General features: G+C 40.6%; 1 protein-coding gene across 14 annotated transcripts in view; it reads right to left on the bottom strand.

Annotated features, from left to right (window-relative positions):
* The window catches only part of LOC148845484 (putative LRR receptor-like serine/threonine-protein kinase At1g56140), a 59,383-nt gene extending 37,341 nt beyond the window's left edge, over positions 1 to 22,042 (bottom strand). For 9 of the 14 annotated variants that reach the window (XM_088954259.1, XM_088954260.1, XM_088954263.1 and 6 more), the window contains exons 1-3: positions 21,788 to 21,992; positions 21,627 to 21,698; positions 20,839 to 20,910 (exon numbers count right to left, since the gene is read on the bottom strand). In XM_088954259.1, coding sequence (XP_088810385.1) covers positions 20,839 to 20,910; positions 21,627 to 21,698; positions 21,788 to 21,957 — 314 coding nt within the window. In that variant the 5' untranslated portion in view covers positions 21,958 to 21,992. Of the gene's footprint in view, positions 1 to 20,838; positions 20,911 to 21,626; positions 21,699 to 21,787 lie in introns of all 14 variants that reach the window. The other 5 variants (XM_088954264.1, XM_088954268.1, XM_088954265.1 and 2 more) reach the window with 5 other exon arrangements.
* Positions 22,043 to 23,209: the final 1,167 nt, after the last annotated feature.

The raw sequence follows: 23,209 nt of genomic DNA, 5'->3' as shown, positions 1-23,209 counted from the left end.
CCTGAATGGTGATCTTGAAGAAGAGGTGTGCAAGGTGCAACCTCCTGGTTTCTATGCCCAAGACCAAGAGCAAAAAATGTGCAGGTTGAAGAAGTTCTTGTACAGACTAAAGCAGTCACCAAGAGTTGGTTTAGCAAGTTTCGTCTAGCGGTGCAACATATTGGCTACAAACAGTGTCAAGCTGATCATACACTATTTGTGAAAAGAGGAGAAGGGGAAATTGCAGCCATGATAGTGTATGTTGATAACATAGTGATCACAGGTGACTAGAAGATGGAAGATGGAAATTCAGAGACTAAAGGAATTCCTAGCCACTCAATTTGAGGTAAAGGATCTAGGTTCCTTGAGGCATTTTCTTGGAATTGGAGTGGGCTGTTCACAGAAGGGGATCTTCATTTCTCAAAGAAAATACATCCTAGACTTGTTACAAGATACAAGAAAACTTGGGGTTAAGCATGCTTACTCTCCCATTGATTCAAACAATAGACCAAGTGATTGCCAAGGTGAGACTATCAAGGGTGTAAAGAAATTCTAGAGACTTGTTGGTAAGCTATTATATTTGTCCATGACCTGGTCAGATATTGCTTACATTGTGGGGGTTCTTAGCCAATTCATGCATGCCTCCAAGACCACACACTTAGAGGCAGCCAATAGAATCCTCACATATCTAAAGAAGTTTCCAAGGGCTAGTTTACTATTCCAAAGAAATGGACACTTGAAGATTGAAGTGTATACAAATGTTAACTAGGTTGGATCAATTGATGATAGAAAGTCCACTAGTGGGTACTACACCTTTGTGGGAGGGAACCTAACCACATGGAGAAGCAAGAAACAAAATGTTGTGCTCAGGTCCAGTGCTGAAGCTGAGTATAGAGCAATGTTCCATGAAGTGGCTGAAGTAATGTGGATAAAGAACTTGATAGGTGAACTGGGGTTTCCTGTTGACTACCCCATGTCATTGTATTGTGATAATAAGGCTGCTATCAACATTGCGGCCAACCCAGTTCTCCATGATAGAACTAAACATATTGAGGTTGACAAGAATTTTATTAGGGAAAAAATTGTAAATGGGGAAGTGTGCACTCCATAATGTCAGTTCCACAGATCAACTTGCAGACATCTTTACCAAGGGATTACATCATCTGTGGCACAATGATTTATGTGGCAAGTTGGGCATGATTGACATCGATGTCCCAACTTGAGGGGGACTATTGAAAACAGTTAGTTAGTTAGCCTCCTATTTAATTCTTTTTTTTATGTTCTTTAGTGTCATAGGGGGGCATTCTTGTCTTTTTCCTTTCTTTTATTATTAGTTGAAATGCCCTAATATAAATACTAATGACCAGGCTGCCAGTCATAACTTTTTGATCCTAGAATTATCTTCGTCTCTCTTCTCTTTTCTCTCCTTTTCTGGTTCTGTTTCTCTAATATTTTTAACCCAGAAAACAAATATAATATTTTATAATTCAAATAATAGATCCTAATTGAAGCTTCTGTCAAGGATGAATATAAAAATTATTTCAGACTTGAATACTATTTGTGTAAGAGCATAGACATGCATAACACTAACCTAAGCATAAAAAGGTAGGTGAAACAGACGCTTGGGTGAGTAAAGGGGTGAAAAATGCAATTATTAACACCTTTTTCCCATCCCTAAACTTCAAAACAGGTACGGGTGCAACTTAGGTGTGTTCGTGAGTAAAGGGATTCTTGAAACTGACACTTTGGTGAGTAAAGGGGTGAAAAATGCAATTCTTAAGAGATTATTCAAAAGCATGGTTCTTTATCTTGTACTTTGTTTTTTCTTCTCATTGGCTTCAAATTCTTTGTTGTAACCAACTGCTTCTTCTCTAACTTGAGAGCTAATTCAAAAGCATGATTCTTTATCTTCTACTTCGTATTTTCTTTTCATTGGTTTCAAATTCTTTGTTGTAAACAGCTGCTTCTTCTCTATCTTGAGAGCAAATTGAAAAGCATGATCTAGGTCATAAATTTGAATTGTAAACAATTCATTCTTGATAGCATCCCTTAGTCCATTCATGAAATGAACTAATTTGTGCCCTTCACTTTTCATGATGTCACATCTAATATATAATTCATCAAACTTATGCATATATTGAAGTATAGATACCATACCTTGCTTGAGATTAATCAACCCACATATAGATCATCATTGAAGTATTGTGAAATGTAATTTTCTTGCAAACATCTCTTCATCTCTGCCCACATAGTAATAGGATATTCACATCTACTTTCTAGTTGTTGCTCAAGAGTTCTCCACCATAGTTTTGCATGACCTACAAGCTTCATGCATGCAAATCTAAACCATTGTTTTTCAGACCAATCATGCCAATCAAAATATTATTCTAGTTCAGCAACCCAATCAAAGAATGCTTGTCGGTTTTCATCTCCCTTAAAAATTGGTATTCCCTCTCTTCTAACATTCTTGAAAACCTTACTCATATAGATGACATTATTAAATCTGTTTTCTTCCACCAACTTCTCAAATAAGTCAACCATAGACCCTTCATATGATTCAAAAACCTGAACATCATTGACTCTAGACCTATAAGATTGTTTAGAAGATACCCTAGGCTTATAGAATCAGTCACTTGGTGAGAACATAGTGACTTAACCATTAGCTCTGATATCAAAATCTGATGCAGTAGGATGCAATAAACAGACACAAGTTGGAAGGAGAGAAGTATAGAGAGAGGGAAAGAGAGGAGAAAGGGTAGAGAGAGAAATGAGAGAAAAGTCCCAAGGAATCACTCAAGGGTCCTAAAATCACTCTAGAGTTTGTAGGAATCACTCCATACAACAAACTTACAAGAGAACTACAAAGAAATATTCATTCATTTATCACTCCAAAAGGAAGAGAATAAATCTATTTATAGAGTAACTAGTATGACCCGGAACACTGTTCACCATAATTACAAAAAATGCCACCCCTTGTCTTGTGCACCAAAAAACACAATAACTTTCCACCTACTAAAGCAAATAAACTGAAAATTGAAAGAAACTACTAAACTAGAGGAATAAGATGCTATATCCCAGGATCACATTGGCTGGTGAAATGACTAAAATGCCCCTACTAAATTTCAAAAAAAAAAGGCATATTTGATTCTTCAGCCCCTGCATTAGTGTTCCATGGAAGTGTTAATACTTGTGATATATTGCAAAGGAAGAGACGAAATTGGGCTTTATCTCCAAAACAGTATATCACGTGCACATTAAGGTTGTGTTTGGTACCATTACCACTTCTACTTGCAACATTTTAGGTAGGTTAATACAATTTTTTAGAAATTGTGTCTTATCACATCACTTCAGATAGCCACTTCCACTAAAAAAATAGACATCAAATTGGGTGTTGGCATTTATAGTAGAAACACCAAATTGGTGTATCCTCAGGAAACAACAATGTTACAAAATGTTGTATTGGCAACTCAAAGCATTTGTGACAAAAAATCATATATTCTCATAAAATTTGTATTAACCTACCTAAAATGTTGCAAGTAGAAGTGGCAATGAGACTGTTAGTGGTGTTAGTGAAAGGGTATTTCGGTCTTTGTACCTGTTGAGAATGCTGATGTGTACTGTTATGTTAGTTTGAATGCCTCTTACTTAACTAAAGGGCACTTAAGTCTCTTCCACTAAATTAATAATATAATAACAAGTATGGCCGAAACTAGGAGAGACATTTCTCTAATTCGAACCAGACCTTTTCTCTCCTTCTTCTTTCTTCCTTCTTCTTTCTGTTAGACAGTTTTGTATGCCCTTAGCTTCAATCAAAATTGATGTACTTTATGAGTTTATTGTAAATGAATAAAAGTACATATTTGATTCATGTTCCCTTGGTATATTTCTGTGTATTACCCTTAAACTGGACACTTATTGAGACTCGTGTTAGTTTTGAATGTTCACAGCCAGTGGGTCGGTCTGGGGAGACCTATCCTGACAAGGCTGACACTGTGGTGCCACCAAGTCGGTTGGGGTGGCTTGTCTCAGCTACCGGAGTGAGACCCTAGGCACATACAGTGTGGGATTAATTGAATCTTTAAACTGAACCAGATCTGAACCAAAAAGGAATGGGAGAGAATGATACTTGATACGGAGAAGCAATATCTCCCAACGAAAATGTTCACGCCCAAGGATGGATCCAAAGACTGCTCCCACTGAAGATGGCGCAGTGCAGGATGGAGCAGAATCAGCAGTGTTCTTCCCCAAGAACTCTGTCCTTCGCAAGAAACAACAGGATGGAACGAGAGCACAACTCCCTTTTCAATCCTTTCTCAAAGAAAATGATGTCAAGATCCAATCTTGACTTCTCCCACAGCTGGAGATCGAACTGGCAAACAGGGCGACAAGAGCAGGGAGGCGGCAAGAGAGTATTCGCAAGGTGCAGAATTCTCTCTTCTTGATTTCAGCACTAAAGAGGATCTGATGTGCTTCTTGGTCTCTCTCAAAACTGCCGCCCCCTCCTTCCTTTTGTTAACTAGAAAAGATCAGCTCTTAATCCCATTAGGAGGTGCTTATCCAAATCATATTTGGATCAGCCTTCTCTTCTAATGATAAGGATAAACCCTTATCTTATCTACAGATTAGATTAGCTTTATCCTAATCTTATTAGGAGGTTTCTAGATCTGAATCACATTCAGATCTGGCCTCTCTGAGTGCATAGGATTAAGACCCTATCCTAACTGCTAATCCATCTCAGAATTCGCCCCTTTAATTAACTAAATTAATAGCCCAGTTCGAAATGGGCTTTAGGCCCATTAAGCTTATGTGCTCATTTAACCTTCCTAACTGCTGCCCAGTTGGGCTTCCTTGTATGGCGTGGGACCCAAGCATTGATCTACACATCAGCCACATGGGTTCGGCCCAGCCTTTGTTACAAGGCCTGGTCGAATACAATGTTAAAGACAGTGCACCCCCTGAAACCCATCAAATGGGTTCTATGGGCCCAACACTTACCCTAAGTGGTCCCTGGGCCAAACCACCTTGTAACACCCAGGGACTGTGGGTAGATGCAAGATTAGCCCATCAGGTATTATCCTCAATGGTCTTACACTTAACCTCTCAGCCCATAATGATCATACACTGCCCGACAAGAGAGGACCTCTCCCTCAGCTGCAAGGAACAGTGTTGCACTCTCCACTTATATGGATCCCGGGAATTAAAACCCTTTTGCAAACATTTTAGAAACCATAATATATATACTTTTATATCTCATATAAAATATATTTTGCAAAACAAATTTCAACGGTTGAAATCGGCTGCCGGTAGTCTTGGTTTCCAACAGTGAGAGTGCATCCCCGATCATTACCTTTGTCCAACAAAGGGGCTGATCCTGTCACTATGATCACACACTCAGATGAATTCTCGGATTGTCCCAACATACCCAGGTTTTGACCCCCGCTAAGGATCTCACTGATTGGTACATCAAAGACAGCCCGATCTGGCACCTAGTGCAGTATCATAATCGAGTCTAGGGGTCGGGTGTAACTTTCCAGTTTTGCCCATCAATCTCCAAGGTCCAGGGCAATACTGGAAATCTGGTCCAGTTCAAAGATTCAATTAATCCCACACTGTATGTGCCTAGGGTCTCACCCTGGTAGCTGAGACAAGCCACCCCAACCGACTTGGTGGCACCACAGTGTCAGCCTTGTCAGGATAGGTCTCCCCAGACCGACCCACTGGCTGTGAACATTCAAAACTAACACGAGTCTCAATAAATGTCCAGTTTAAGGGTAATACACAGAAACATACCAAGGGAACATGAATCAAATATATACTTTTATTCATTTACAATAAACTCATAAAGTACATCAATTTTGATTGAAGCTAAGGGCATACAAAACTGTCTAACAGCTCCCACTTGCACTTAGGTCCAATCAGGTACTAGCCAGAGTCCCATGCTTTCCACGTGTTTCTCAAACACTTTCTGTGATAGTGGCTTTGTCAATGGGTCTGCTACATTATCCGCTGACGCTACCTTCTGAATCAGGACTTCCCCTCTACCAACAATCTCCCGCAGTACGTGGTACTTCCTCTCGATGTGCTTCAACTTCAAGTGGGCTCGTGGCTCCTTAGCCTGAGCAATGGCTCCATTGTTGTCACACAACAATGGGATGGGTGATGTGTCGGACGGAACTACTCCCAACTCATGAATGAACTTCTTCATCCATACGGCTTCTTTGGCAGCCTCACTTGCGGCAATGTACTCGGCCTCGGTCGTGGAGTCTGCAGTGGACCCCTGTTTGCTGCTTTTCCAGCAAACAGCACACGATCCTATCATGAAAACATATCCAGATGTAGACTTTCTATCATCTGGGTCTGACTGAAAATCGGCATCTGTATACCCTTGGATCTGTAGTGAGCTATCGTCGAATACTAGACAAAACTCTTTTGTCCTTCGAAGGTACTTAAGTATGTTTTTCACAGCAGTCCAATGCTCCAGCCCTGGGTTTGCCTGAAATCTGCTTACTACACTCACTGCCTAAGCTATGTCAGGACGAGTGCACAGCATGGCATACATGATGCTCCCTACGGCAGAGGCATAGGGAACGTCTTTCATGCCATCAATCTCCTCAGAAGTCTTGGGAGACATCTTCTTGGAGAGAGTGACTCCGTGCCTGAAAGGAACATTTCCTTTCTTGGAGTTTTCCATGCTGTATCTTTTGACTATTTTGTCAATGTAGGCAGATTGGGATAATCCTATTATCCGCTTCGATCTATCTCTATAGAGTCGAAAACCCAGTATATAGGAGGCTTCTCCAAAATCTTTCATGGAGAATTGTTGTGATAACCATACTTTCACCGTAGTTAACATACCTACATCATTCCCAATGAGTAGAATGTCATCTACATACAGAACCAAGAAGGTAACCTTATGTCCACTATACTTCCTGTAGACACAGGGTTTATCCGGATTCTGCTCGAAGTCAAACGATTTGACGGCAGAGTCAAAACGGATGTTCCAACTTCTAGAAGCTTGCTTAAGTCCATAAATGGATCTATTAAGTTTACATACCATGTTTTCCTGACCTGCAGCAATGAAGCCTTGCGGTTGCTGCATATAGATATCTTCAGTAAGATCTCCATTCAGGATTGCAATTTTGACATCCATTTGCCAAATCTCATAATCATGGTATGTTGCTACAGCTATCAGGATCCTAATGGATTTAAGCATGGCCACAGGCGAAAAGGTTTCTTCATAATCGATGCCCTCTTTCTGAGTGTACCCTTTCGCCACCAGACGAGCCTTGAAGGTCTCAACCTTACCATCGGGGCCCTTCTTCTTCTTGTAAATCCATTTGCAACCGATTGCTTTTACCCCGAAGGGCGGATCTACTAGAGTCCAGACTCCATTGGTCTCCATTGAGTCCATCTCTGCTCTGATGGCCTCCACCCACTTCTGGGAATCTATGTCCAACATAGCTTCCGTGTAAATCACAGGATCCTCCTCACTAGTCAAGGTTTCCACCAGGTAACTATCCTGGTCCTAACCATAACGGACTGGTGGCCTGGATACCCGAGTGGATCTTCTAGGTTGGTCACTACCTGGAACTTGTGGGACATCTCCCACTGCTCCTGAGCTCTCCTCATCAAGAATAACTTCCTGACGATGGGTGTCCAGGATATAGTTGGTTTCCAAGAATTGCGCATTACGACTGTAGAACACTTTCTGCTCACTTGGGTCATAGAATAGGTAACCTACAGAGCCTTTTGGGTACCCTACAAATAGGCAACGACTGGTCTTGGATTCCAACTTGTCTGCACTCGTTCTCTTAACGTGTGCTGGACAACCCCAAATCTTCAAGTGTCTGACACTTGGTTTCTTTCCGGTCCAAAGTTCATATGGAGTATTCGGAACCGATTTGGTTGGAACCCGATTCAGCACATAAATCGTAGTCTCTAATGCGTAACCCCAAAAGGATGTGGGTAACTCTGAGTGTATGAGAAGCGACCGGACCATATCCAATAAGATCCTATTCCTCCTCTCCGAAACACCGTTAAGTTGTGGTGTAGCAGGAGGAGCTAATTGTGATACTATCCCATTGTCCTTTAAGTAGTCCCTGAATTCGTCAGAGAGATACTCGCCACCTCGATCTGATCGAAGGGCCTTAATTTTTCTCCCTAACTGTTTCTCGACCTCTTGTCTAAAATCTTTGAACTTTTCAAAGGATTCAGACTTGTGTCTCATTAGGTATACGTAACCGTATCGTGAAAAATCATCTGTGAAGGTGATGAAATACACGTGTTGATTTCGTGTCCTAACACTCAAGGGACCACATACATCAGTATGTATTAGGTCAAATGTGCCCGTACATCTTTCAGGCTTACCGTTAAATGGTCGTTTCGTCATCTTGCCTTGTAGGCAAGGCTCACAAGTGGGAAGATCTTCTACAGTTAGAAAATCCAAAGGACCATCCTTTACCAACCTTGTGATTCGGTCAACACCGATGTGGCCAAGTCGATAATGCCACAGACACGTGGGATTAACTGTATCACGAGCTCTCTTCTTAGGGATTTCAGCCGACGTAGTTTCGGTTATGTTAGTTTCTAGAAACATAAATCAAATTTCTCCTTAAATTTTGTACATAAAGACAGTTTTTCAGTACAATTTTTCCTTCTCTAAAAATTAATTCCACGGTTCCGATGGCCGTGGCTGCAACAGTTGCAGTAATACCCAAGAAGAATGTGACTTCTCCTTCACTCAGCCTTCTGTTTACCTTGAACCCCTGCAGTGAGTTACAAGCATGAGTTGAAGCCCCGGAGTCAATACACTAGGAAGCAGAAGCTACCAACAAATTGGTTTCTATAACACAAGTTTCGAAGTTACCTTTCTTGGATTCCAGGTAGACAGGACAATTCCTTTTCCAGTGGCCGGTCTTCTTGCAGAAGTGACAGGCATCCGATGCTTTGTCTTTCTTCTGCTTCTTGCTCTTAGTGGCTTTCTTCTGAGGCTTCTTTGCCTTCCTCTTTCTCTTGCCTGTCTTGCCAGCTTCAACAATCATGGCTACAGGCCCATCCTTTCTAATCAGTTCTTCAGCTCTTTGCAACATATTGCTGAGCTCTTGTAAGCTGACATTCAGCTTGTTCATGTTATAGTTCATGATGAACGGATTAAAGGAAGGAGGCAAAGAGTTAAGGATAGCATCTATCTGGGTAGCAAAGTCCAGCCCGGATCCAAGAGCCTCCAGTTCGTTGATGTATCCCATCATCCGAAGACAATGGTCGTGAACTTGCTGACCCTTGGACATTTGTGCGGTCATGAACTGTTTCAAGACCTTTTGTCGAGTAGAACGATTCTGCTCTTCATACATTGTCCTAACACTGTCCAATATGTCTTTGGCAAGTTCGATCTGATCGAACTGCCTCTGTATCGGGTTGTCTAAGGAGGCAATGATGTAACACCGGGCAAGGGAGTTTTTCTCCTTCCATTCTTGATAGTCTCTCCTTCGGGCCTCAGAAGCCCTATCACCCGGACGCTCCGGGGCAGGATTCTTTGCCACTTTGTCCAGCTTTTCAGAAGCTAGGACCAGCATAAGGTTCTTGTACCAATCAGCATAGTTTGGGCCCTTCAACTTGTTGTCATCAAGTAGTTTTGCAAAAGATCCGTTTGCCATTTTCTGATAAAAGAGCAAACATCAGTCCACAACCTAATTTGATTCATGTTCATTTCATAGATATGGATTTTAATCTATGATCCATTTCCATTTATTCGTCTCTGAGATTTCCCTCCTCTCTTAGTGACGGAGACTACAGGTTGTCTCTGAAAATGTGGGAAATCACATAGGTGCATGGAGCCAACTGTTTCAACTACATAACCCCACCACCTTTCTGTGAAGGATCACATCCACTCATCATATGAGTTTTCCCTTTGGCCTCTGTCAGACAAGGTTTAGAGCCGTTTTCAGGTAAACCTTTCTGTCCAGTGAGTGCTTACCCATCATATTCGTGAACGCTAAGGTACCGTGAGAGAGTTCCCATTTTCTGGTGAAGCCCCTCCCACATCGGTCTATGACGCCCCTATCATCTTATGAAACACTCAAACAAGCCCAACAGCAAATGGATAGCCCATTTTCTGGTGCGTTTCCTCATTACTGAAGGACCCATCCTCATGCTAATGATGGAAGGCCTTTAGAGAGTTCATCATATGAATCTCCCTATCACACGCACTCATATTAGCTGGAGGGAACAAAATTACGCCCTGGTTTGATTTAGGTCAAACCAAAGTGGCTCCCACTGACTTTCATAAAGCCAGATTTCGGTGGGCCTTAAATCGGCTAGGGTTCCGCACGCAACCTCTTGATGAGGTGTGGGGCCCACCACTGAGGGAAGTCATCCAATGACCAAAAGGGACACCATGGCAATGATGTGCATTCAGCCATGGTGTGCGCAAGAGCCACAATCGAATGAGCATGGGCCAAGTACTTATGGCCCATGTACGCAGCACATCACACATCCATACATCACATGCAGGGATAAATTGATTCAATCAATTAATTATCTGTAAGGCCCGTTGGAAGCCCGTTAAAATTCCATAATATTAACCATTAATATTATCTAGGTATATGGGCTGAATTAGGGCTACCCAGTTCGGCCCATATAGCTTTATCCTTTAAAATGGGCTTTTGCAGTTTTAACTATTTAAAACTGGGCCTTTACAGGCTAGGCCGAATTAACCATTTAATTAAATATCAATCCTTAGGCCCATTAGTGGGAAATTAGGGCTGACATTCAGCCTTGATTAAACCCTAGAATTGGTCCAAACAGTTTTGAACCAATCTTGGTTCGAATGGGTCTAGTGTTTGATTTTTAATTAAATCCTTAATTCAAGAAAATAATCTGAAATTAAATACTGATAAAAGGAAAAACAAGAACCAGTCAAACAGGGTTGTTCGCACAATCCATCCTGCAAAACAGATGTTAAATCACAAAATGTAGTTTCACAAACTGCAAATCGCAGATAGCATTTCTCTTATCTACAAAATCTCCTTCTCTGCGCCGCCAACTTCGATCCAAAATAAAATAAATAGAAATCATATTTCTATTAATAATTACATCAGATCGAATACCTATACATTGAGTCTAGAAAATACGAAAAATTATTTACAGACCCAAAATAAGTCAAGAACTGCAAATTCGCAGGTTCCCTGTGCAAACCAAAAAATCGATCTCCTATTGTACGAACAGCCCATAAATCAAGAAAATTATAAAGAATAATTCTAAATAATAATCAGATTTATTTAAAATTAATTTCAGATTATTTGCCCAACTGTTTTGGGAACAAATTTCCCAAAACCAAATCTGCGCAAATTGGGTAGAACGCCTTCTCCCTAATTGCGCAGGTTCAGATCTAAAATAGAATGGTTCAAGATTATAACATGTGGCTCTGATACCAATGAAAGGTTGAGAGATCCATCAGATGGACGCCCAAAGATTGCGGAATAAGGGGCGAATTTCAAAAATTTTTCTCTCCCTTCAACTGGGAATCACATTCCCTATTTAGAAAATCATATTTTCAAAGATAAATCTTAAACCTTAAACTGAACCAGATCTGAACCAAAAAGGAATGGGAGAGAATGATACCTGATACGGAGAAGCAATATCTCCCAACGAAAATGTTCACGCCCAAGGATGGATCCAAAGACTGCTCCCACTGAAGATGGCGCAGTGCAGGATGGAGCAGAATCAGCAGTGTTCTTCCCCAAGAACTCTGTCCTTCGCAAAAACAGCAGGATGGAACGTGAGCACAGCTCCCTTTTCAATCCTTTCTCAAAGAATTGATGTCAAGATCCAATCTTGACTTCTCCCACAGCTGGAGTTCGAATTGGCAAACAGGGCGGCAAGAGAGTATTCGCAAGGTGCAGAATTCTCTCTTCCTGATTTCAGCACTAAAGAGGATCTGATGTGCTTCTTGGTCTCTCTCAAAACTGCCGCCCCCTCCTTCCTTTTGTTAACATGAAAAGATCAGCTCCTAATCCCATTAGGAGGTGCTTATCCAAATCATATTTGGATCAGCCTTCTCTTCTAATGATAAGGATAAACCCTTATCTTATCTGCAGATTAGATTAGCTTTATCCTAATCTTATTAGGAGGTTTCTAGATCTGAATCACATTCAGATCTGGCCTCTCTGAGTGCATAGGATTAAGACCCTATCCTAACTACTAATCCATCTCAGAATTTGCCCCTTTAATTAACTAAATTAATAGCCCAGTTCGAAATGGGCTTTAGGTCCATTAAGCTTATGTGCTCACTTAACCTTCCTAACTGCTGCCCAGTTGGGCTTCCTTGTATGGCGTGGGACCCAAGCATTGATCTACACATCAGCCACATGGGTTCGGCCCAGCCTTTGTTACAAGGCCTGGTCAAATACACTGTTAAAGACAGTGCACCCCCTGAAACCCATCAAATGGGCTCTATGGGCCCAACACTTACCCTAAGTGGTCCCTGGGCCAAACCACCTTGTAACACCCAGGGACTGTGAGTAGATGCAAGATTAGCCCATCAGGTATTATCCTCAATGGTCTTACACTTAACCTCTCAGCCCATAATGATCATACACTGCCCGACAAGAGAGGACCTCTCCCTCGGCTGCAAGGAAAAGTGTTGCACTCTCCACTTATATGGATCTCGGGAATTAAAACCCTTTTGCAAACATTTTAGAAACCATAATATATATACTTTTATATCACATATAAAATATATTTTGCAAAACAAATTTCAACGGTTGAAATCGGCTGCCGGCAGTCTTGGTTTCCAACAGCGAGAGTGCATCCCCGATCATTACCTTTGTCCGACAAAGGGGCTGATCCTGTCACTATGATCACACACTCAGATGAATTCTCGGATTGTCCCAACATACCCAGGTTTTGACCCCCGCTAAGGATCTCACTAATTGGTACATCAAAGACAGCCCGATCCGACACCTAGTGCAGTATCATAATCGAGTCTAGGGGTCGGGTGTAACTTTCCAGTTTTGCCCATCAATCTCCAAGGTCCAGGGCAATACTAGAAATCTGGTCCAGTTCAAAGATTCAATTAATCCCACACTGTATGTGCCTAGGGTCTCACCCCGGTAGCTGAGACAAGCCACCCCAACCGACTTGGTGGCACCACAGTGTCAGCCTTTACCTTACTTTTCAGTCAACAAACATAACAGAACTCTAGGGCAGGTCGAACTTCAACATGGTATCAGAGCATCACTAAACAATTCAGACTTGCTAAATAATGTTTTCTGCACATTCAAACTAGGGTTTCTCTTGGGTTTCTCAGTTGTGAGTTGGAGACTGGGAAAAGGGCTGAAAAGGAGTGATCGCCCTCTTCCCTTGGAGGTTCCTATGCCTCCGGTTGTGTCATTGGTGATTGGTTGCTGTGGTTTCTAAGCCCTAATTAGGGCTGGTACATGTAGTGCAATGGTGTTTCATTCCTTTGTGTGGTTGGCCTTCAGGCGATGAGGTAAAGGTTCCTTTTTTATGCATATTTTCTGTTATGGAATACATGAGGGGTGTGGTACAGTTCATATGATGGGTTTTCAGATTGAAGTATGCTAGGGTTTATGCTGGTTTGTGTGTGATTCGAAGGGCAGTAGTGTCTACTTAATGGTGAAACTTCAAGTAGCTGTTGATTAGGGTTTGTGGTGTTACGAGTGCGGTTTTCAACATTTATTATTGCTGAAACCAGTGTGCAGATTTCGGTGTAATGTCTGTGTGCAGTGTGCAGTGTGCAGTGTGTAGTGCTCAGAATTCAGTGATAAGGGAGTTCGACAATGGCAAATAACAGTGATAGTAAACCTAGTGTCATGATATCTACCGACTACCTAAATGTCCAAATGACCTCCATTAAACTGAATGGAGACAATTATGTCCCTTGGGCCAAGTCTGTAGAGGTTTTTCTGAAGGCGAAGAAGAAAGTAAAGCACATAAGAGAGGAAAAACCCCTGCTAATTCTCAGGAGTATGAAGACTGGGAACAGGAAGATGCACAAATCATCACATGGTTGTGGAATAGTATGGAACCCAGAATCAGTGTGAACTTCATGTTTCTTGACACAACCAAAGAGGTGTGGGATCATGCTAAGAAACTGTATTCCAGTCAGGATAATACCACTAGGGTATATCAACTATATCAGGAATACTTCAATCTGCAACAGGGAAATCAGAGACTTGAGGAGTACTATGCCAGTGTGAGAAATATCCAAAATGAGTTAAATGTCTATCATCCTCTAACTTCTGATGTCAAAATTCAACAGCAACAGCGAGAGCAGCTTGATGTGACTTGGTTTCTGGTGGGGCTGAAGTCTGAGTATGAACCAGTACGAGCCCGGATACTAGGAGGATCTGCCCTTCCATCTTTAGAGGATGTGTTTGTTGGTCTTCGAAGTGCTTCCATTGGATCTATGGACTCTAATGTCTCAGATAAATCAGCATTTGCAGTGTCGAGAGGTCGAGGTGGCAGAAGTGGGGCTCGAGGAGCCCAGCCTGGCCGGAGTGGTAGTGGTGGATCTACACATATCCGTGGTGGTGGTCATACTAGAGGCAGAGATTCAGGGGGAGTTCGTGGAAGAGGACGTGGCTCGGGTCCACGGAAATGTACTCACTGTGGTATGGATGGACATACTATTAACTACTGCTATGACTTACATGGTCCACCCTCGACGTGGGCCAACCATGCCATGACTAGTGACACCAGTTCCAACTCTAGACAGGAGAACCAGTCAGTTGACCCGATGCCTTCTACTCCCTCAGATGGTCCAGGCAAGGAGATGGTGAGTGTTCCTCGTGATGAGTATGAAAGGTTTTTTCAATCCAAGTCGCAGCAGAACACAACTACCTTTGCACACTCAGGTATGGCTTGTATGGCATCCACACCCAACCCCTAGATTATTGACTCTGGAGCCTCCGATCACATGACAGGAACTCCACGTGTGTTTTCATCCCTCACTCATTGCTCCACATCACAATTTGTTACCCTTGCTAATGGCTCCACATCATCTATCTGTGGTGTTGGTAATGTTGACCTAGACCCTGTATCCCTATCCTCTATTTTATATGTACCTAAGCTTCCATTTAATCTTATGTCTGTTAGTAACCTGACTAAGTCCCTTAATTGCACCATCACATTTTACCCCTCTATGTGTGTTTTTCATGGTCTCAAGACGGGGATGAAGATTGGTGGAGGGCATGAAGTCGGTGGACTGTATTATCTTGATGGTGGTGGAAGAATGTCAACAGCCCTTCAGTCATCCATTTCTCCTCTCTAGTGGCATTGTAGACTTGGTCATCCTTCGCTGAAAGTGTTGAGGTCCTTAGTCCCTTTGTTGAGTCAACTTTCTGTTTTAGATTGTAAGTCATGTCAATTTCGGAAACACCATCGTGTTCCCTTTTGTTCTAGGGTCGATAACCGTGTGTCGAGTCTTTTTTCTTTAATTCATTCAGATGTTTGGGGTCCTTATAAAGTGATGTTATATAATGGATACAGATATTTTGTTATTTTTGTTGATGACGGTTCAAGAATGACGTGGCTCTATTTAATGAAAGAAAGAAGTGATTTATTTTCCATCTTCCAGAAATTTATGCTGAGATCCGCAATCAATTTGGAGTTCACATCAAAATTTTCCGTTCTGATGATGGCCGTGAATACTTGTCTTCATCTTTTCAAGAATACTTGGACCAACATAGCATTATACACCAAACTTTATGTACCTATACTCCACAACAAAATGGGGTTGCTGAGATAAAGAACCGACATCTTGTAGAAACGGCACGCTCCCTCATGCACCACATGAATGTTCCTAAAACCTTTTGGAGCGATGCCATGCTCACCTCTTGTTTCTTAATTAATCGGATGCCCACATCAATTCTTGATGGTCGTTCTCCCTTTAGTGTCTTGTTCCCCAACATGTCTCCGTTTCCACTTTCTCCTCGGGTATTTGGGTGTGTCTGCTTCGTTCATAATCCGGGTCCCGGGACTGACAAGTTAGATGCACGTTCCCTAAAGTGTATCTTCCTTGGCTATTCCCAAACTCAGAAAGGGTACAAGTGTTATCATCCCGTTTCTCGTCGTTCCTTGGTATGTGCTGACGTTACATTCTTCGAGTCTACTCCGTTCTTCATGGGGTCTGGTGATGCTATTTCCTCCACATCACCTCCTCCTCTTCCTCTTCCTGTGGCTGATCCTCCTCCCTTGGTTCCAGTCGTGCCTACGTCCTTGCCTCCGGTGCCACCGTCTATTGATCGTCCACCCATCTGTCACATGTATACGCATCGCCCATGTGTACCGGCTGTGACTCCTCTGGCTTCATCACCATCGACAGATCCAACTCCAGCTCTGACACCAGCCTCCGATCTCAATCTTCCTATTGCCTTCCGGAAAGGTAAACATACCTGCACCCTTCACCCAATTTCCAATTTTGTTTCACTTACTCACCTCTCCGCCTCCCATCGCCATTTCATTTCCGTGTTATCCTCTGTGGTTGTTCCTAAGGATGTCTAGGAAGCCCTTACCTCTCCAGAGTGGTGTCGTGCTATGGAAGAAGAGCTCTCTGCCCTCCATCGTAATCACACTTGGGACCTCACCACTCTTCCTCCTGGGAAGCAGGTTGTCGGTTGTAAGTGGGTGTATACTATTAAGTACTTGCCAGATGGTCGTGTTGAGCGCCTAAAAGCGCGGCTGGTTGCCAATGGGTACTCCCAAACCTATGGCATTGACTACACAGAAACATTCTCCCCGGTTGCTAAGATAGGGCCAGTTCGTGTTGTCATCTCCCTTGCAGCTATGATGATTGGCCTCTACATCACCTAGATATCAAAAATGCCTTTTTTGCATGGTGATTTGCTTGAGGAGGTCTACATGGAGCAACCACCAGGGTTTATTGCTCAGGGGGAGGATGATAAGGTATGCAGACTTAAGAAGGCTATATATGGACTTAAACAATCCCCTCGAGCATGGTTTGGTAGGTTCAGTGAGGTGGTCAAGAAGTTTGGTATGAAATAGTGCCAAGTTGATCACTCTGTCTTCAATCTTGACTCTCCGGCGGGCAAAATAATATTGGTGGTGTATGTAGATGATATCGTTGTGACTGGGAGTGACAAAATGGGCATTGACAGATTGAAGGCATTCCTACAAGAACACTTTCAGAAAAAGGACCTTGGCAAGTTGAAATATTTTTTGGGCATAGAGGTAGCAAGATCTAAGCATGGCATTAATTTGTGTCAGAGGAAATATGTACTTGATTTACTGGAAGAAACAGGTTTGTTGGGTACTAAACCGACTAAGACACCTATGGAACCAAATACGAGGCTGAGTAGTGATATAGGTGAAGTATTTGAATTACTTGGCAGATACCGACGACTTGTAGGCAAACTAAACTATCTAACCATTACTCAGCCAGATATTTCATTTGCGGTTAGTGTGGTGAGCCGGTTCATGCAGAAACCTTTGGTCCCACATTGGAATGCAGTGCTAAGGATTGTGAGGTATTTGAAAGGAGCTCCTGGTCGTGGTTTGTTGTACAGGAGTGGGGGAAAACTAGAAGTAGAAGGATACACCGATGTCGATTGGGCAGGTTCTATGTCTGATAGACGATCTACCACAGGCTATTGCACCTTTCTAGGGGGTAACCTGGTAACGTGGAAAAGTAATAAGCAAACAGTTGTGGCAAAAAGCAGTGCAGAAGCAGAATATAGGGCCATGGCACATACTGCTTGTGAATTAGTGTGGCTAAGGAACCTTCTACAGGAGATAGGATATGACATCAGTACTCCAATGAAACTCCATTGTGACAATCAGGCAGTGGTTCATATCTCTTCCAATCCGGTGTTTCATGAAAGAACCAAGCACATCGAAGTTGACTGTCATTTTGTGAGAGAGAAGGTGTTGAATGGAGTGATAGAGACTGCATATGTTAGTATGGGAAACCAATGGGCAGACTTGTTTACAAAAGGTTTGAGTCAGGGGATAGTGGACTACATATGTAACAAGCTAGGATTATATGATATACTCACCACCTTGAGGGGGAGTGTTAGTGGTGTTATTGAAGGGGTATTTCGGTCTTTGTACCTGTTGAGAATGCTGATGTGTACTATTATGTTAGTTCGAGTGCCTCTTACTTAACTAAGGGCACTTAAGTCTTTTCCACTAAATTAATAATATAATAACAGGTCTAGCCGAAACTATGAGAGACTTTTCTCTAATTCGAACCAGACCTTTTCTCTCCTTCTTCTTCTTTCCTCTCCTACTTCTTGCTGTTTACTTTACTTTTTAGCCAACAAACATAACAGAACTCTAGGGCAGGTCGAACTTCAACAGGTACCAAACACAACCTAAGTGGTGAGACTGCTTATCATCACTTACTGATCTCCTGCCCATTTGTCTACTACATTTGGAAGTGGCTTCTTGCTCTTTCTAGATGCAAGTGGAATCCTCTATTTGCTTTGACAAATTGTTTGAAGCAATGAAAGTCAAATGCACAAAAAGACGAGTGGTAGTGGTTTGGACTCTGTAGGAAGAAAAAATGCAAGAATTTTCAAGGAGAAAGAAAGTAGGGGGCAATAATTGAGACCACCTTGAGAGTAGCACATTGAATGAAGAAATTAGATGACTTATCAGATGTTACAGTGAATCATCTTGTCAAAATTTGGAGGGCAATTGCTAATTCGTCATCTAAAAAATCAACGAGTAAAAAAGGAGTAGATACCACCAAATAGAGGGTGGATGAAGTTGAACTTTGATGTTAGTAGTTTGAGTAATCATGGGCCTTCTGGAATTGGGGTGTAATAAGGGATGAGAATGGAACCATAAGGGTGATTTGTTCAGCTCAAATAGGTGAAGGAGATTCAATTAGGACACAAGTAATGGCAGCAGTTTTAAGGGTACAGAAAGCTAAAGAAATGGGAGTGGAAAGGCTGGTTATTAAAGGTGATTCCAAAGTGGTGATCAATTGGCTAGTGAAGCACAGCGTGGAGTTTCAGAAATGAAATCAAACGGTTTAAATGGCATTCAAGAGATGCAGATTGAAATTCAATGGGAGAAAAGGTCAGAAAATAGTCCACTGATGGTTTGACAAAGCAAGGGGCAAGTAGGCAACAACTATTTTGGGTTCAAAGTAATTTTAGGGAAGGGGCAAGATAGTAAGGACTATGCTCACATTAAATTTCAGCTTGTAATTCGCAACCAATTGTTGTACTTTCTCTTTAATTAATGAATGAATTCATCTCTTTATTGATCAAAAAAATGAAAAAACATGTAGAGGTTGCTAGTGAAGAAAAGATTAGTAACCCCAAAAGTAACATGTGTCTTTGTAAAATTAGAATTATTGGACTGAAGGAGGCACTAAACAAGATAAAGAAGAGTAAGGCACTAGGAACTAATGGTATCACAATAGAAGCATGGAAAGGTATAGAAGAGGTATGCCTATTATATAGCTAACTAAACTATTTAATAAGATAATAAAAACAAAGAAAATGTTAGATAAATAGAAAAAGAGCATTATGGTGCCTATATTTAAAACAAGGGCAATATACAAAGTTGTATATCATGGAATTAAGCGCATTAGCTACACTATGAAACTTTGGGAGAGAATAAGTTAGTAAAAGTATGAGCTATGACATGAAACAAATATTTTAGAAAACCAATTTGAGATCAACCATGGAAGCAATCCTTTTATTAAGACAATTAATAGAAAAGTTAAGAGAGAAGAAGAGAGATCTCTACACAATTTTTTATGATTATATGACAAAGTCCCTAGGGAGGTCATAATTAAGGACATGTAAGAGGGTGCAGAAAGCCAAAAACTAATATTAGAGCACTTGTGAGAGAGACATCAGATTTTATAGTTACAATGGATCTTCACCAAGGTTATTTATTTACACTAGTCATAGATGAATTGACTAAACATATTCACAAGGAGGTCCCATGGTTCCTAATGCTTGCTGATGGCATAGTATAAATCTATGAAACTAAGTTACTAACAAAGGATTAAATACAAAATTAAGTTTATGTATAACCAGATTAGAAACAAGAGGTTTAAAATAAATAGGACTAAAAAAGAGAATATATGCAATGTAAATTTAATAATATTAGGAGTGCAAATCAGGGTACACTTGACATTTGCGACCAAGAGATAACTCAATGGACCTCTTCCATTACCCTGGTCCAATAATCAATAACAAATGAGAGACTGAAGAGGATGTCACCCATAGAATTAGAGCAGAATAGGAAAAATGAAGGGGTGCATCTGAAGTCTTGTGTGATAGGCAAATACAACTTCAGCTAAAAGGAAAGTTCTATAAAACAGTTGTAAGGCGGTCTATGTTGTATGGAGTAGATTGTTGGACAATTAAGAAACAACATGTCCAAAAAATGAGTGTGGAAAAAATGAAAATTCTTAGATGGATGAGTAGTGAAACTAAAAAGAACAAGGTTAAAAATGAAGTAATATGAAAGAACCTAGGAGTATCTCCGATAGGTAATAAAATGAAAGGAAGCAGATTGAGATGATATGTTACAAGTTAAAAGGGGCTAGAAAAGCTAGGGCAGACTGAAAAGCACTTGAGTGGAAACAGTAAGAAATGATTTAAGCAACTATAATTTGACAATGGGTATATGGCACCAAACAGAACAAAATGGCAAAACAGAATTCATGTAGTCGACCCCATATAGTTGGGACAGGGCTTAGATGATGATTTTTATGAAAAGATTGATGGACTAATTCAGGATCAGGCATTAACACCAGTAAATCCAAATCTGAGAGAGACTGAATTCAAGTTTTATTTTATTTCACATCTTTAGATTTTATGTGTGTCAATTTCTTAATAAAATTTGACTTACAGTTTTTGCATTGCAGATAAATTTCCAAGAAATGCAGGCATTGGGCCTGTTAAATAATTTTGATCCAGCTTCCTGCAAAACAGTAATATTTAATATGATAACAGCAAATGAATGAAATAGCATCAGTTCTTAATTACCCTTAGTCCTTGCAAATACGAATAAAACAGGGTATGCAACCCAATCAAGACTGAACAGGCTAGTGTGTCATACAACTGACATCTGTACAGAATACTGACATGTTCACTCTTGGTTGAGGTGGGGGGAGCTGTCAATTATAAAATTGGTCTAATCAAGATCAGTTATACTGTAATAGTATCATATAATGTCAATGTCTACAAATGGCGGGTCTATCACTTGATTCCCTTAAACTTTTTACACTCGTAAGTCCTACCGGTGTTAAACAGGATATTTATCAAATTCCCAATTCACTGTCTAAAGAGTGACCAAGATAATTTGACTGAAGCTCCATTTTAATGGTTTAGATCTTTACTTAGAAGATTATGATTAACATGTGTTTTAATGAGGATCAGTTTAGGAAGAGTGCAAATACAAATACGTTCAGTGGAAAACCTTGTAAATGGTATTTCTAAACCTTGTATTTGCACCGTACATTGCACTCTTCCGAAACTAAGCGTCTAAGCCCAAGGATAAACTAATGGGGTATTTGGAATTTATCAAGTGGTAGGTCATGAACCATCCACTTGCAAAAGAAGTGGAGACCACAACCAATAATTAAACAAAAGATAAACATCTTTAAGATTTCAAGATAGAGATAAAGGAAATCATACAAGTAGGTGAGATAAGTCAAATTGGCCAGCTCTTCTGGGATCACCCCCTTTACATCCAACGCATACACCTTCCTATCAAAACGAACAAAACAAAACAAAGCTAGATAGCGATATATATATATGCATATAGAGAGAGGGAGTAGGCAGCAAGGAACACGTACAGCTCTGTAATGTGACAGGTAGTTCCATTTTTGTAGTCACCGTTGCATTTGATCGCGGGGTTGAACCCCGGAGTGTTTTCGATATCAGTGGAGTCTATGGCTTCTCCGCTACACGGTTCTCCACTCATGTTCCACGATTTAGCGGCTGAGATTCCCCATTTTCGAAACATTGAGTTCAAGGCGCTTACTATACATGAAAATCAAAACGTACGTCAGTTGCACAGATAAAATAGAGTGGGGATCCTTTACAAAAACATCCCCTACAGTATCATTGAATTAGTAAAAACATACCCTATAATTTTCATTTTACTAATATACCCTTTTATTATTTTGTAATCTATTTAGTTAATCAACCTTCCATTATATTAGATAGATTAGATGATAATGGAAAATGACATTCCTGATTGTAAACATATCACTTTTGCATGTTAGACATAAGTAATCATTTTTTTCGCTTTATTTGGTCAATTTTGTTTTTTATATAAACAAGTGTTATAGGTACTTTTGGAATAAACAACTATGAATTCATGCCCTTAAAACAATTTATTTTTACAGTCATGTTACTATTTTCTTATGGCAAAAACAAACACCTTTTAAGTCTTGTTTGCGAGTGAGTTACGTACCCAAGTTAATGTACTTACCCAAGTAAGTGGTTCCTAAGAAACACTTACCCAAGAAAATATATTTATTCACGTTCTTTTATTTTCCAAGTAAATAAGGCAATAATAGTTTTAACCATAAAATTCTATTTCCAAAAGAAACAACTTTGTCCCATCCAAGTGCTATGGAAAAATTACTTATCCACCTAGGAAATGGGTATCACTTAACCCATGAAAATAAAATTTCCTCAGTCCTCACATAACCCTAAGACAAAGTTACAAGGGAAACCAAATCTTATTGACCAACTTTCCCCCTCTCAAAATCCAAAAAACAACACCCCTAGTGAAAGGTACATTAAGTAAATAAGTTGTAACCTATAAAGGGGTGTTTTAGTAAAACAAAAATTATAGGATAATTTAATTAGGGAAATTTTCCGATTAAGTACCCTATACCTTGGGCCTAGTGCCACTTTGGTCCCCAAACTTTAAAATGCAATAACTTGGTACTTGAACTTTCAAAATGTGTCAATCCAGTACCAATCGTTAACTAGTTATTAATCAATCATTAAGTGGCATTTGAAAAAGACACAAATGCCTTTGTGTGTCATCTAATTTTCTTTATCAACTACCCAAACATTGATAAAAAAAAAAAATTAACAACCCCAAATCCTTGACTCTTCTATTCAAGAAAGTTGGGGGCACATCTCAGTGGGCATTATGGATCTCCAACTTTCTTGAATAAAAGACACAAAGATTTAGAGCTGTTAATTTTTTGTTAATGTTTAGATGATTGATAAGAAAAATTAGATGACATTCGAAAGGC

The sequence above is a fragment of the Nelumbo lutea genome, chromosome 7 (genome assembly GCF_056320005.1).
Source record: "Nelumbo lutea isolate HS-2025 chromosome 7, American lotus-T2T, whole genome shotgun sequence".
NCBI classification, from domain to species: domain Eukaryota; kingdom Viridiplantae; phylum Streptophyta; class Magnoliopsida; order Proteales; family Nelumbonaceae; genus Nelumbo; species Nelumbo lutea.
The sequence above is the reverse complement of the archived record's forward strand: the minus strand, read 5'-3'. Positions and strand labels throughout refer to the sequence as shown.